Source organism: Fringilla coelebs (assembly GCF_963513975.1).
Source record: "Fringilla coelebs genome assembly, chromosome: 13".
In the NCBI taxonomy this organism is placed as follows: Eukaryota; Metazoa; Chordata; class Aves; order Passeriformes; family Fringillidae; genus Fringilla; species Fringilla coelebs.
The window spans coordinates 17,014,883-17,029,739 of NC_140039.1; the positions used below are offsets into that span (position 1 = coordinate 17,014,883).

A 14,857-nucleotide genomic window follows, 5' to 3' on the forward strand; every position below is an offset into this window, starting at 1 on the left:
AGGGCACAGTGCCTGTGAAATACCAAACCTTCAAAGATACCAAAGCAGAGCTTAGGGAAATTTCAATTTTACATCTGAAAAATTGAAATTATACTGTTCCATTCTGTATATGACTTAAGAAGAATAAAACTTGTATGCACTGTGATTGGCCTACATATAAGATAAGATACAGAGATAAAATGATCTACATTTTTAGATCAAAGGCAAATATGTTGGAGTAAGCAGTATCACCCAATTGAAACTAAATTCCAATGCATTTGATTTCACTCACCTGTCACAAAATGCTGGATGGAAGAAGACAGGCAAATTAAACATTTTTCTGTTTTACAGAAAGGACAAATTCCATAAACATGTTCATTTTTACATTTATTTGACAAAATGGTGTACACAGTATTAATCTTTGCAAAATAATAATTGTGTACACACAGTGGATGGTTTTGAGACCGGAGTTAGGGACACAGTGTGTGACAACATTGCACAAACAGTTCTTCCACAGAATCTTAACTTTCCAGTATTAAAATATATAAAATAGAGTGTGACTCTTATTTATTGTGGTGAGGTAAACATTTCTTCCTCCAGAGCAGTGTGGCTTTTATGCACCTCCAAGAAAGCTGCTAAGGATACCCTTCTCCTTCATTCTGTCAATAACTACAGACCTAGAGGCATATTTATTGCTCTTCTAATGGTCACACATTTTTTCCTTGAGCAATATGTAGAGAAAGGAATGAAGAAGGAAAAACCTGCAGGAATTGATGATAGCAACCTCTCTGCACTATTTGTGTCAGGAGCCAAAGATTAGTGCAGATAATTTATTTTAAATGTAACAGTTTTAATGGAAATGTCAAGAAAAATTTATTTACATTTTTCTAAGCAGAACATGGTATTGATTAGAGCTGCTCAAAAAAATCACAATTAGGAATTTATTTCACAAATTTTTATATCTCTGCCCATTTACAAGACCAGATCATAATATCCCCTCATTTGTTCACTGTTCAAGTTTATTGATGATTTTCAGCAAATAATTCCTGGGCAGAGTGAGAGTTGTACAAAGTCCTTTAGTTACACAAGATCTTTAGTATTGCTTTCTGCTCCCCCAATGAATGATTTGTGTAACTAACAGCTTGAATTTTGACTGCTACAAAAGAGAATATAATCAAAATGAATCTTGGTCAATATCTGAGTCCTGAAACTTAGGGGCTTTTTTCCTTATACATACTTTTACTGATGCCTGAGAAGTCAAATACTTCAAAAATTGAAAAGTTCATTTGTGTTTTATTCCCAATAAATTAGAAATGGTTGTTGGAAGTTAAATCAGATGAAGATTTCTCCATGCTCCTGAGAGATAACTGCTTCAGTTTCTCATCTTTAAAACCTCACAGCAGTGACATTCTCACAAAAGAGGTTATTTTTAAAAGTTAGCAGCCATTTCCTTAGTGGCAGAAACATCCTCCTGGAGCCCCCTGGGTGGCATTGCTACACCTGGAAATACAGCAGGGCATTTCTAAAAAACAGAAAATAAATGAATCACATCTCAGTGGTTTATAGGCACGGTAAGAGTGGGAGTTCCTTTCGCTACCAACTTCTCAGTCCCTTTTCCTATTGTGAGGTATCCATTGGCATCAACAATAGAGAATCATCTTAAGGCAAAACCAGTGATTTCCAAAAAAAGAAAATAAACATCATTCATTTGAATAAAAAATAGGATTGTAAGCACAGCTTTTTATATTATTGCAAAAGTCCATAAAAAATATAAAGCCACTGTTAGTTTGCTGGCTCTTTACAATATAAAAACACAAATGAAAATATTGTGAAATTGGTGACTTAGAAGTGATTAAAGAACAATTCTGTTGACAGAAGTCAATTATTACTTATTTTGTCTTATCATGAGTTTATCATAAACAATTTGGGAAGGAGAGACAAAAAAGAACTTTAGGGAATGAAGTATTACTTATTAGAGTTGTGACTAACAAAATTACCAAAATTAGACACAGACATACAAACTTTTGAAGATTGTAGCTGCAAAATTTCTGAAACCCAACTTGCAAGCCTATGGCCTGGGTTGGTCACGTATCTCCAGTTAAATCCACCAAGCCTGATCTCTGCTTGGGAGAACTCCATTAATCCTCTGGAACAACAGCAGGAATGATACCTTGTGAAACACAAGTTTTCCATGAGAATAACCTTCAAGGTGTTATTTTTTGGCCACACTTGCTACTGCCTTCTTTGCTGCATCCTCCAGGTCATTGGCAGATGTGATGGGGAGTCCACTTTCACTCAGAATCCTCTGGGCTTCCTGGACATTTGTTCCTAAAAAAGAACACTGACTATAATTAGTAATTAATACTAATGAATAAATGAACATCTCCTCCCATGCCTCTGAAAATCAGGTAATGCTCAAACCACATCTCATTTCAGTTTAGCAGCAGGTCACATGAGTGCCTTAGGCTGAGCTGAGGAGAAGGAGCTCCTAATTCCAATGACAATTGTGACAGACAATGCAATCTGAAAATGGCACTTGTGTGCCCAACAGGGGCTTGGTGAAGGTGAGAGGGTCAGTGCAGCATCCCCCAGAGCCAGCAGGGACATCCAGCATGAGCTCTGGGTAATGGACAACGTGCCAGGCTCTTTTTAAGGCATTTATTAGCCACAATCAGCTACAGCTAATCAGTGAGTCAACAATAACTAAAATTCACCTGTGCTAACTGAAAGCTGCCAAATGAGCTGTTGAAAGGCAAAGATTTGGGTAATCCTGAAAATTTAACCAGGTTTAAGCTGCTCCTGAATATGCTGTTGCATTTTTACTAAAAACAGGGAATACAAAGGTCCCTGAAGTAATTCAGCATGACACCAGCCCCTCCTCTGCTGCTGCACTAAATTATTATAATCACAGAAACATTTAGGTTGGAAAAGACCCTTAAGATCTTTGAGTATGACTGGAAACCCAGCATTGCCAAGTCCACCAATAAATCACGTCCCTGAGTGCCATGTCCACCCCACCTCAAGGAGAAAATATGATTACACAGCAAAAGGGCTGCAGTTTGTATGGAAAAAGCTCAACTTCACTCAATAGACTAATGCAAAGGAAAGGAAAAAATCCAAAGCTGAAGAAGATATTTCAGGAAAATACATTTTTCCCACTTCCCTTGTCTAACAGACAAGAGCATCACCTTCCCATTTACTCTATCTCATTCTTTTTGGAAAATTAGGACTAACAGAAAATCTGAATTCTCCAGAGCTCCCTGCAGCAAAGCCAAGTGACACTTTTGATCCCTGCTATGCTTTGCACCACAGAAGAACCTGGAGTCAGACATCTTACTAAGGAAGCAGAATCCACACTTTGGGGTCACAAGCACAAGCACCCTGAGCTGGGGCTCTTTAGAATCATTTCTATCCTCCTCCATGTCATGTTCCTTGTTCATTTGCCACGCCAAAATGCTTAATTACTTTGTAATTCCTTGACCTAGCAAAATGAATTTTAATTATATTTGGAGCTATACACTAATTATACCCTTAATTATTAACCAAGCAAGAAGCATTCTCTTTACTGTGCAACTTCCAGAATGCTCATTTTAAAGGATGATTTTTCTTTTTTTTTTTTTTTTTGCAGACTTCATAAAACATCTGAAATGGTAGCACAGCAGCAGAGCATTTCAAAAGCCTGTTTCATCAGCATGCTCAAGTCAGGAATGCCACTCCTGGAGTTGAAAGGGACCGAAGAATCACTGCCACAGCACTTTGTGATGGGAGAGGCAGGATCAGGAAGAGGAATGTGGGACCCATCTGCTCCCTCTGCAAAGGCTCTGGCAGAACAGGTCATGCTTCCCATGGCTGTGCAGAGGACAAGCTGCAGGGCTTGTGCAGGAAGGTCAAAGGCATCTGAAATCTTTGACAGAAGGGGGATTTGGTTGCTTAGTAACACCCAGAACTGTACAGAACTTTTTATACTGGAAAAAAAAATATTATGGGCAAAAAAAGGAGCATAATATTTGATTTTTGTTCAAGTATCCTATCTAATATAATGTGGAGGCTGCTACTTGTCAGCCCAGCACTGCACAGGGGAGGCAGGAATCATTCCCAAGGTTCTGTTCTCTTTGGAGTCCCTCACATTTGTACAGTGATTCTCAACATGCCTTAAAGGTTTTGCCTTTTATTTAGATACAAGTGTGATAAACATTTAAAACAGTCAAGAATGTACTAATCTCTCAAATAGGATTCTGCAAGACAAAGTGTCATGAGGAGAAAAAAAATGGAAAGAAGGAAATTTTCCTGGAAATTTTCCCACACAGAAAAAAAAAAAATTGTGGTTTTTGTGATAGCCATGTATTTAAAACTAACTTTTGTTCTTCACTAAGTGGCCAATATTAATTTACTAACAGGTCAGAGAGGGAACAATACATTGGATCTGTTCTGCACTGCATTGATTGCTCTGCACAGCACTTGTCTAACATGCATTACAAAATCAATACAAAACACAGGCCCCTGAGAAGGGAGGGGGAGTTTATGCAGGGAAATGAAATGATGAAAGCTGAAAAAAAAAATCTCACTGCAGCCAAAAGTGTATGAGTACATTTTGTATTTCTTAAATAAAACACTTTTTATAGGCAGGCCATACAACTAACCACACTTTTCAGCAAGCACTTCCTTTGCTATAATTCTCTTTTTTTTGGTGATAGCTTTTTATCTCATTGTGATTAAGTATGTGGAGACTAAGCTATGTGGAGAATATGGAAATTATAATGAGCCTGCTAAAAGCAGAGGTAAAAGATTTAAAATTAAACATTCCAAAAACACTGGAAACATTTAGGAATCTACAAACAACACCATCTTGTTGCAACAGATGTTCAAATAAACAAATAAAGAATCCTACTCTTCCAGCATTAACCTCCTGCCACTGGATGGTGTCAGAGAACTGTGAACAGAATCCCATACCCAGGGATATCAGAATAATCTGCCCTTCCCCTGCCCTGCAGCCAACTGAGAAAAGGTGAAAATTCACAGGGCTGGAGGCTGTGGAGCTTTTGCTGTTCCTGGGGTTTATTGTCTGGGGGTTTTGTGTCTGTGTGTGTGTTTGGGTTTTTTTAAACTGGATTCTATGAAGAGAATGGCTTTCTAATTAGAAGTTTTTGTCTCCTGACATATATTACTGTCAACAGCACTCCACAGAAAACCTGGAAAGATGTAATTTTATTGGCATGCACCTTCAGGCTTTGTAATCTAAACATCCTCCTGCTGGAAACCTGGCTTCTGGAACAACCTCTGAGTCTGTGTCCATGCAATCTCACATTTCCACTTCTGTGCATCTGAAATCTCTGCTACCAGTAGCAAAGCAGATATACTCAACTCATTACCAAAAAAATCTTATTGATAAATGCTCTGCCTAGGCATGTCTCTACCAGTGGTAAGGTTACACCAGCACTCAGTGGGAGAGGCTGAATGAAAATCAAACCAATAAAACACACCCAGTCATACTCCACACATGCAGGATTTGGATTATGTTCCCTTACTGACTTGGCCTGCCATAAACCCATCAGGAACAGGTTAAATGGTCACTGCTTAATGCTGAGAGGATGCAGGATTCTGCATTTCTGGCTTTTCAGGTAAATAAGCTATAAGGGGATAAGACACTGTTATATACATTTGTTATGTGTTAACAAATGGATGCATAATACAAAAAATCCTCTGATTGACCCAAAACATTCTGCTATGACAAAAAAAGCCCCAATATGCAGAATGTCAGTTATTATTAGTGACATGAGCAGGTTGTGCCCATAGTACAGGATCCCTAGCAAGGGTCCAGCTTGGCCATGCAGCACTGCTGAGTGCACTGAGCCACATCTCCCCCAGCAGGGATCCAGGCAATGCACTCCTGTCTTCCCACAGCCTGGAAAATTGGGGCCTCTCAGCTCCCAAAGACAGGTACTGGAGAATCAGGTCTGAAGTTCATCACCAGTTAACCTTCTTCAACAACATTTGATTTGAGCTTTGGCTGGTGCCAAGCTTTAATGAGTGACCTTTAGGGAGGGAACATACAAAGTTTTGGTGGCTTACACATCTCACACCTGTTGGCTCTGCAGTCAGGAATAAACCAGCTTCCACTGCCTACCTGTAAAAGACAATTAAACTCTATTCTGTCCACTCCATTTGCCCTTTCCTACCTTAAACTTTCCCCAAAGAATATTTTATTCTCTCCATCTGCCTCATGTTTGCATCCTAACAGGGAAGGGCACATTTAAATCTGTGCTTGGGTTTAACCAAGATGTCTGAATAGGCTGATCTGAATGAAGCTGTAAGTGTGACTTTCCAATGTCCCATTCTTCTCTCTTGACAGGCAATTTGGGATGCTAAAAATCAAAAAATCAGGCACACATACTAAGCTATACCTGCAAACAAGATACACAAGCTGGAGCAAAATTTCACTTGTGTGTAAAAGATTTCTGAAGATACTAGAATAACTCAGATTCTGAAGAACACACAAGGTCACTGCTCACATGAATGAAAAATATAAAAAAAATTGCATTCAGACGTGTGAATAAAAAGCAACTTGTTTCTACCTGAATATCAACATATTAAGTAGTTATGATTCCTCCCTGTTCCTCTTGCCCTATGACCAGAGAAGGAGAGAATTCATTTTTTTGAAAGATAGAGGATGTAAAATTTCCAGCATAGGAAGCAGATATCTAATTCACAATTCTTTTTTATTCCTCACTCTTTTCATCTAACTCTGAGCTACATAAATGAGAAGCAAGGCTTGGCTTCCCTTCAGCACTCCTAGTCAGTTTTCACAAAACTTAAGTGAAGTGTATTACATTTTAAAGGGGAAAAAACCCTGCATAAACCCAGCAGCAGTTACTTTTCTATCTGTAGAAGATGAAATCTGGAATATTTGGATTCTCCATTTGTCCGTGAGCTTTTTAAACAATAATCCTGTGTCTCAGCTGGTGAGTTCTTTACTGATAAGGCAAGCAAACATATGTAATTATGAAGTTACCATTTTCAAAGAGGAGAGTAATCCTTTCTTTATCCACTGGTAAAACGGCTTGTAATTATTATACAACTGAGAACAAAGATTTGTCCACAGAATCCTACTAAATCAAGACAGATTTGACTGATTAAAACTCTAGTCATCAAGACACTTGCAGTACGGTGCATGTGGGCAAAGAGTCTTTAAAGTGCAGGTCACAAATCTGTTAGATTTATGGGAATAATCACAAACCTTCTGCTGGGAAAATGTTCCAAATGGAAACCCAATAGAGTGCTTGTTCCTTTTTCTCCTTTTGAACTGTAAAATGCAACCAGTGATGTTTTAAAAAGTCTTGGGTAGTCTTATTACTTCTACAGTACTCATTATTAATTCAAAATTCTTCTAAGTTTAAAGAACCTGGTGTGTGTTCAAAGGACAATGGAGATGGTAAGGGATGCAGAGGGATTGATTTCTGAGGAAAGATTAAAAGGACCAAAGACACATGTATTGCTTGGTTAGGTGATCAAGGAGGCAGAGAAAACAGCAGTGACTGGCTAACAATTCCAAAATACAACCTCTGAAGGTTGCAAACATCACAGCTCTTTGTTTGGGATACACATGAGGCCTACGAGGAGGAGTTAAAAAAAATTGAGATGAAGATTATGCAAAAGTGGGAGTTTGCTGCATTATTCTGGGAGAGAGCTTCCTAAGAAAATGTGGCACTGCCATTTCCAGAGTCAGCAACCAGTCCAGGAGAAACATTATCACAGCTCTAGTCAAGAGTGAGCAGTCCTGGGAAGATGGTAACCAAAGATGTTTGCCTTTCAGTCTGTATTTGACACTCTGAAGATTCAGCTTTGATCTCTGTGGGACTCAAAGGCCACAGGCACAAGAGGACCAGGCACCTCTGCAGGGCTTTCACTCTTCTGTACAATCATGGAATTATCAAAATTACAGGAGAAAGGCCAAGCAAGCACAGTGGCAGACCCAGCAGACTGCAGTTTAAAATGGCCAACTTGCTCTTCTTGTTTCTTTTATAACAGCTTCAAGCATCACAACAGAAACATCTTGTTCACAGGAAAAACTAATGGCTTTTGCAATATCTTCACTTAAAAAGCAGCACTTACAACAGTTGAGAAGTCTCACAGATCTGACAGATAAACTTTTTCCCAGCTGTGAAAGACAGGAAAAGTTTTTTGGCTATGACAAAAAGTGAAACAGCATTGCCTAGAGCTGATAAACAATGAGATTTTATATAATGAAACTTTTCTGCTTCTAAGCAACATCCATCAGTCTCCTTCATCCATATTAAACTTTCTACTCAGTCTCTAAAGGTGTTGACTGGTGCTTTGCCATCCAAAGAAAATTTGCACAATTTGTTTCTAAAATCCATTTTAGGGAATTTAAACTTCCAGCAGAACCCATGCCAGCACGTGCAGTGCAGCATGAGAATGAGGGAGGGGAAGGCTCTGCTTTCTCCTGAAACACAAAAGGAGCAATTTTTGCAAAGTAAAAAGTCTGATGTACTCAGAATGTGTTTTCCTCTCCCTATCACAGTGTGCAAACCACCTCAGTATTGCATCTTCATGTCCATAAAGGGATGCATTTCCTCCTTTCATCACCTCTGCAGAGTGACAGGACATTTTATGCTCTTTACACACACAAACATGAATATGGATGGTTTGTAAGAGCCCTGAAAACCCACCCAGAAATCCCTCTGTTTGCCAAACCTACTTGGCCAGAAAGAAATATTTTCAGCTTACCAGGGCTGTGTGCTGATTGCAATCAAGGCACTTTTCACTCAGTGGCAGAAGACTCTCCCTCCTTCAGGGCACTTCTCAAAAATTACAGCAGAACTCCACACCCACTGCCATTGAAGTCTGTAACTGCCAAAGAGTGCTTGTCCTCCCCTCTCTATGGCTTTTTTGTTTCTTGTGAAACAATGCTGGATGCACTAAAGAAAAATATTCCTTACCAATACCAAATCTTCTGGTTTTTATTGCATTTTAGCTGGACTGGGGCTTTGGGCAGAGGAACACATTACAGTAATTTCTCTCTCAAAAATACTGTTGCTAACATCTTTCTTTTAATTGACACTGGTGTAAGTTAAAAAAACCTATATTTTGCTGCAGGTTTAGCAATAATGGAATTGCTCTCAGTAAAAAAGAAATTCCTCCCAGTAAACATAAACTTGCATCAAAATAATTCCTATTTGCATTGCAAATCTTACAGGCAAACTCATAATGCTTCCATTGCAAAACTTCATTGCTTCCAGCACCATCAGGGTCCATAAATGCAGAAATATGAGTTTATTGACTTCAGGTTGTGTTATGGCTGAAGAATTGGACATATTCTTGTTGTGTGGGAGTAATAGGTTTAGGAGAAGAAGAAATTCTGAGTGAATTACTGAGAACCTGAGGGATGATTTTGTCTGAATCCAGCAGCACTCACCTTCCAGTCTGACCACCAGAGGTACTTTCAGCTCGAGCTCTTGGCAGGCTTTGGTGATACCATTGGCTATGATGGCACAGTTCACAATCCCACCAAATATGTTCACAAGGATTGCTTCAACCTGTAGGAAAGAAACCACAGAGGAATTGAGTTGGGGCATGTTGATGTTTTGACTTTGTTTTTTAAATAAACACAGGTAAAAGAACCAAACCAGGATACCAATTCCTCTCTGTCAGGCAGATTCTGATTTATGGAAGGTACAAGCTTCACCTCTGCACTCAGAGAGCTTGACTCTGAGTCTATTATTGCTCCAGTGTACAGCAGTGATTAATTGTCTTGGTTAAAACTTGGGCATGGTAATTAATGTCATAATTAAAGTATTTACAAAAAAAAAAAGGAATGTCTACCTATAAATATAAATAAAAAGATATTATACAAGCTGTAGTTTGATTATTTTTAAAATGTATTGAATGATCATCAGAGGTTGGAGCTCAGAAAACACAAGGCATGAATGTGATGCACATGCAATGAAATATTCATGTGGACACTTCACAAAACAATCTGCATCTTCACTTTATCACAAGCACGACAGAGGAAAAGGTAATAAACTTGCCCTGACTTGATAAAGAGGAGTAAAAATCCCTTCTAATTAACAAGGAGAGACATGTAATGAAGAGCATTCATTACAACAGGTTAACTGATAACCTCAAAAAACTGCTATTCATCAGTTTCTGGAAACTGCAATTTCTCCGCCCGAATCACAATTAAATTGCCCTTCACAATATACAAGACATTAATACACAAAACATATTAATATGATTTCTTTCCACTTGGTAAGGCAGCAGAACATTAACCCAAGCCCATATTCCAGGCTCCCAGCCATGCCTGATCACCTTGAGGACACCACAGGGATGCAGCCCTGCTGCTCCTCATCCACCCTGGGGCTAACCCACAACATTTGGGGTGCTCCACAAGAAGCTTCATTGGGTGTCACAAACAAGCTTTGCCAGAATTGTGTTGACTCAAAACCTGAGAGGATAAAGAAGGGATTAGGTGTGAAGGAACGAAATATCACTGCATTGCACTGGTGCAGGATGTCAGCTGCAATTATGCTCAACTCACTGCACCACAGGGAGGGATTCACTCTGCCCAGCCCCAGCCAGCCAGGCTCATACCAGCACCAGGAAAATCCCCTGAGGCCACCCACCTTTATAGCTCTGCACAATCAGGTTTTACATCTCTCCACAGACTAAATGTGACAATTCACTCCTGTGATGAGCACTCACACACAGTTCAGCGCTGGGAGTAATACTGCCATCCACAGCACAAAAGGAACACACAACATTCCGACAAATGCTTTACTTCCAATAAGAGAAGGACACCTGTCACTAGACCAGGTTGCTCAAAAGATGATCCAGTGCCTTTTGAGTTCATGGAGCCTGAGTATGGCTCATGGCATGGCTTCCTCATCCCAGGCAGAGCACCGGCACCAGAAGGAAATTTATAACCCAGTCAAACAAGGACATACAATTTAATTGATTTTATAACTCTTCCTTATACTCACATTAAATGCATGCATTTAGCAGTTAAGGGTTTTCTGGATTTTCAGTTGGTGATGCCATTGCAGATTTTTATTTCACCTTTGTGTTTCAAAATCCTTAACTCTGCAGAAGCTACCAAGAGTAAAACTGTAGAAGGCCCCTTCTCTGCCTTGTTCCCATTGCTTATCAGCACACAAATATTCCTGGTGTTAGCAAGTAAAACCTAAGAGGAAAAACAGAGCCCTTCCAACTCTTATCCCATTAACCCTTATGGCAGAGATCTCTCTATGCAAAACACTTTAGTGTTAAAACATCCTGGTGATGGATTCTAACAGTGGGACAGCCACAGACAGCACTCCAGCCTTCCTAATACATCCTCCTAATTCAGGGACATTGCAGCAGACATGTGACAGATCAACTTAACCAAGTGTGTTTACATTAGTAGAGATAAGGAGGAGGATTTTATGCCCACTACAGATATTTTAATTCCTAGCGCAGACTTTTTCATTTAGGGATCTGCTTTTCAGCTTTCAAGCTGAATTCTAATCATGTCTTCTAATCCATTGGCAGCAAGAGGAAAAAAAAAATGAAGGAAATTAGATGCAGCTTGGATAATTGATGTTTGTGTGCTTGGCTTTAATAAAAATACACTGTTAAATTAGAGAGGAGTCTAAAAGGATTCAATCAATAAGAAACTGAATCAGGTAGGGAATTCGATCTTGGGTTTTATCCTAATCTTCCAAACAAGCCAGAAGATCAGTTCCAATGATGCTGAGATTCACTTTAACTCTGCTGAAATCTGTGAACATTGTTTATATATGCTTCTGTAGCCTGACTAGATCCTGCACTTCCAGCTGAAAGGACTTTAGCATTCAGACACAGTGGATGGATGAAGAGGTTTTCAGTGTTTCATGTGCACAGAGAATGCACTGTCTCTGAATTAAGTCTGTGAGAAAAACAAACCTCCTGTAGCATATCAGGACCATTATACATCCACATGCTCAGCATCTATATAATGCCTGTGGACTATCAGACATATCAAGGAGAGGGCAAACTGCCTGCAAATGGAGCCAGACATCCAGTATTGCAAATCCAGAAGCCTGACAATCACTGTCACACAAAACTTTTATATTCAATCCATTCTGATTTTCAGAGATGTTTTATACCTCAAATCCCAGGGAATACCAGTTAAATTAAGGGCATTGCCTTTTAAGAGGTAAATAGCAACATTAAGAAAAAAACCACCAAACTACTGGGATACACAGTTCTTCACTTTGAGCCTAATGTAGTGCATTCAATCCTTCCTACTAGTCCACTGGTGTTTAATATTCATTCATTCATTCATAGTTTACCAAACTTGTTTCAATGTGAAAGAAGCAGATTATATTCAATACTCAATACAAAGTAATAAAATGCCCACAGTTGTGTCTTCACAATTTATCCTTCTGCTCCAACAGATAAGTCAGATGCAAACATTCTTATGTATCTCTGTATTATTACAGCTTGGACCACAGGTCAAATGTAACTTTTTCTTATTTGGTTTTGAAATATTACTCTAATCCTCTATCTTTTTATATCAGGGAACATTTATGGTTCATTTGAAAATAAAGATTAAGCTTTCTGTATCTGAGCAGTATGAAAGATTTACAAACACAAAAACATTTGCTTAAAACACCCACTAGAGGACAGTGCAATTCAATGTGGAAAAGGGATATAAAAATCTCTTTGGAGAGGAGAGCAGGGTTATTTTTTCTACTTAAAGCCAAACAATATGATTTAACTTTATAACAATTATGCAGAATATCATTCTGCCTCTTTGGGATGGAACTTTGAAAGTCTGAAAGTGGGAAGTTTAAAGAGGTTGAATCAACAAACAGCAAAATAGGAAAGCTTGCAGAGTGGTGAAGAAATACTGACACAAAGCAGTTTTGAATGTCTTGCACTACTCTAAAACAGGTCAAGGTTTAAAATTCACTGGCAATGAACCCTGTTGCCCAGGCAGGAAAGGAACTCTGATGAACTTCCAAAACACAATCCAGTTTTTTCTGTCTAGGGCACCCCAACTGCTAGGTAGGAAAAGCAGATTGAAGATTTTGCCCAAAACTAATTTTTGGTCTGTATTCCAAAGGTTCCTGAGCAATGCCAATCTCCCTGAGAGCAAAAGCCTGGCTCTGCCACATCCCACTGTTGTTTGTGGAGCCCCACTCTTGGATGGCAGAGGAGAGGGCAGTGCCTGGCTGGCACTGGAGGAAGCCTTTTTGAAATGCATCTCCTTTAGTGCCATGCTCAGAGTCCCTAATATCACATTTTTGAAAAGTCAAAGCTTTGTAGATCCAGTTTCTGGTGTGCTGAAACACCCACCTACAGTTTTCAGTCCTTCCTGCTTACAGCAAATTCAGGATCTAGGACACGACAGGAATTTATTGGCTTTTGCTGGTTTGAAAACAATTCAGCAACAATCCTCTGCTACCTGAGCAGACTCCAGGGTGTGGCCCTTCCTTGGGCTATGAAAACCAGGCAGGCCAGGAGGGGTCTGGTGCTCTCCAATACCAAAGATACCCCCCAGAATAGACCATCAGGAACATCCCTGCTGTGGGATTTTGTCTTAATTCTCTGCAGCACTGACACAAAAATAAAAATTAAGGGATCAGAGCTCATTAATGGAATGAGATGAAACAATGAGTGGCAAATTACACATCAGAGTACCACAGTGGAAACAGTCCCCAGAGACCTTCCTTCATTCATTTGCCCAGCCCCAAGTAGTGCATGTTTTGGGAACAGAAATATTCCAATTCTATACACACAGCCTCCTTCAAATTCCAAAATATCATGGCAGGCAGCAGTGTGATCTCAGGAACCTCCATTTCAATGAATTTCAGGGAGAATTCTCACACCAAGCCTGTTTTGGGAAGGTTTCCTCAGCTGCAGGACACACGCTCTGCCCACCCTGAGCCCTGGCACAATCCCATCCATCACAATAATCCATCATCCCTTGGTCTGGGATCAACTTCAGATGAATTTAGGAAGCTGCAAACCATCCCCTGCCTCCTGTGCCTGTGCTCCCACCTGGCCAGGCCTCAGTCAGGTCCTGCCCAGAAGCCACATCCCCCCCAGGTTAATGCAGAGCAGAGTTAATTAATGTTCTTGCACTGATAGGAAGCACAAGCAGCTCCCAATATAATCCTTATTTATGATAATAAGGGGAAAGAATAAAGAGAAGGAAAATAAAAGGCTGAGACCACAAAGTACCATTCTGAAGTATACTTGAGAATAAGGACAATAGCCTTTAGTATTGTTTTGGGGACATAATGCAGCAGGTAGTTGATAGAAAATTTGTAATTTTGGTGCAAATATGGCAGGATAACTTTTCTACCAGATCATGGGTATTTGGGATAAATTTGTTCTGACCCTCTTTTAAATAGCTGAGCTTCAATGTGATGAACCCTTGGATGAACAGAGCAGACTTCAGAACAATCCAGGAAAGACAACTACCTACACAACCATGTATTGCAGGACTGAAAAAACCACACATCACAGTTCTTGTGTGTCAGATGAGAGCACAGTATTTCAGATTGCCTTTAAATTCCTCTTTGTGCACCCAGAACTAAGGGCAGCTGCATGTTTGGGCCTGATCTGGGGCATATTAATCCAGCAAAACCAAGAGGCACCCACACCACCCCTCTTTAGGCACAAGCAGTGCACACTGGTCATTAAATACTCAGGGAACTCCTATTGACTGCTCCATATTAGCATGGTAAGTTATAGACCCCTCCAAACCCACTCATCCACGGCAGTTTATACAGCAGCACGACTGCAAGTAGCTCCTCCACAACAGCAAAGTCTATAAAAATTGATCCAATATTTGCTGAATTTTGCCTCTGCACTTCAGATTAATTTCTCAGAG

General features: G+C 39.7%; 1 protein-coding gene across 2 annotated transcripts in view; it reads right to left on the reverse strand.

Moving 5' to 3' along the window:
• Nucleotides 1–364: 364 nt before the first annotated feature.
• The window catches only part of SUCLG2 (succinate-CoA ligase GDP-forming subunit beta), a 110,859-nt gene continuing 96,366 nt past the window's right edge, over nt 365–14,857 (reverse strand). Inside the window, exons 10-12 of one of the 2 annotated variants that reach the window (XM_084214606.1) lie at nt 9,413–9,533; nt 2,150–2,307; nt 365–1,501 (exon numbers count right to left, since the gene is read on the reverse strand). In XM_084214606.1, coding sequence (XP_084070732.1) covers nt 2,192–2,307; nt 9,413–9,533 — 237 coding nt within the window. In that variant the 3' untranslated portion in view covers nt 365–1,501; nt 2,150–2,191. Of the gene's footprint in view, nt 2,308–9,412; nt 9,534–14,857 lie in introns of both variants that reach the window. The other variant, XM_084214605.1, reaches the window with a different exon arrangement.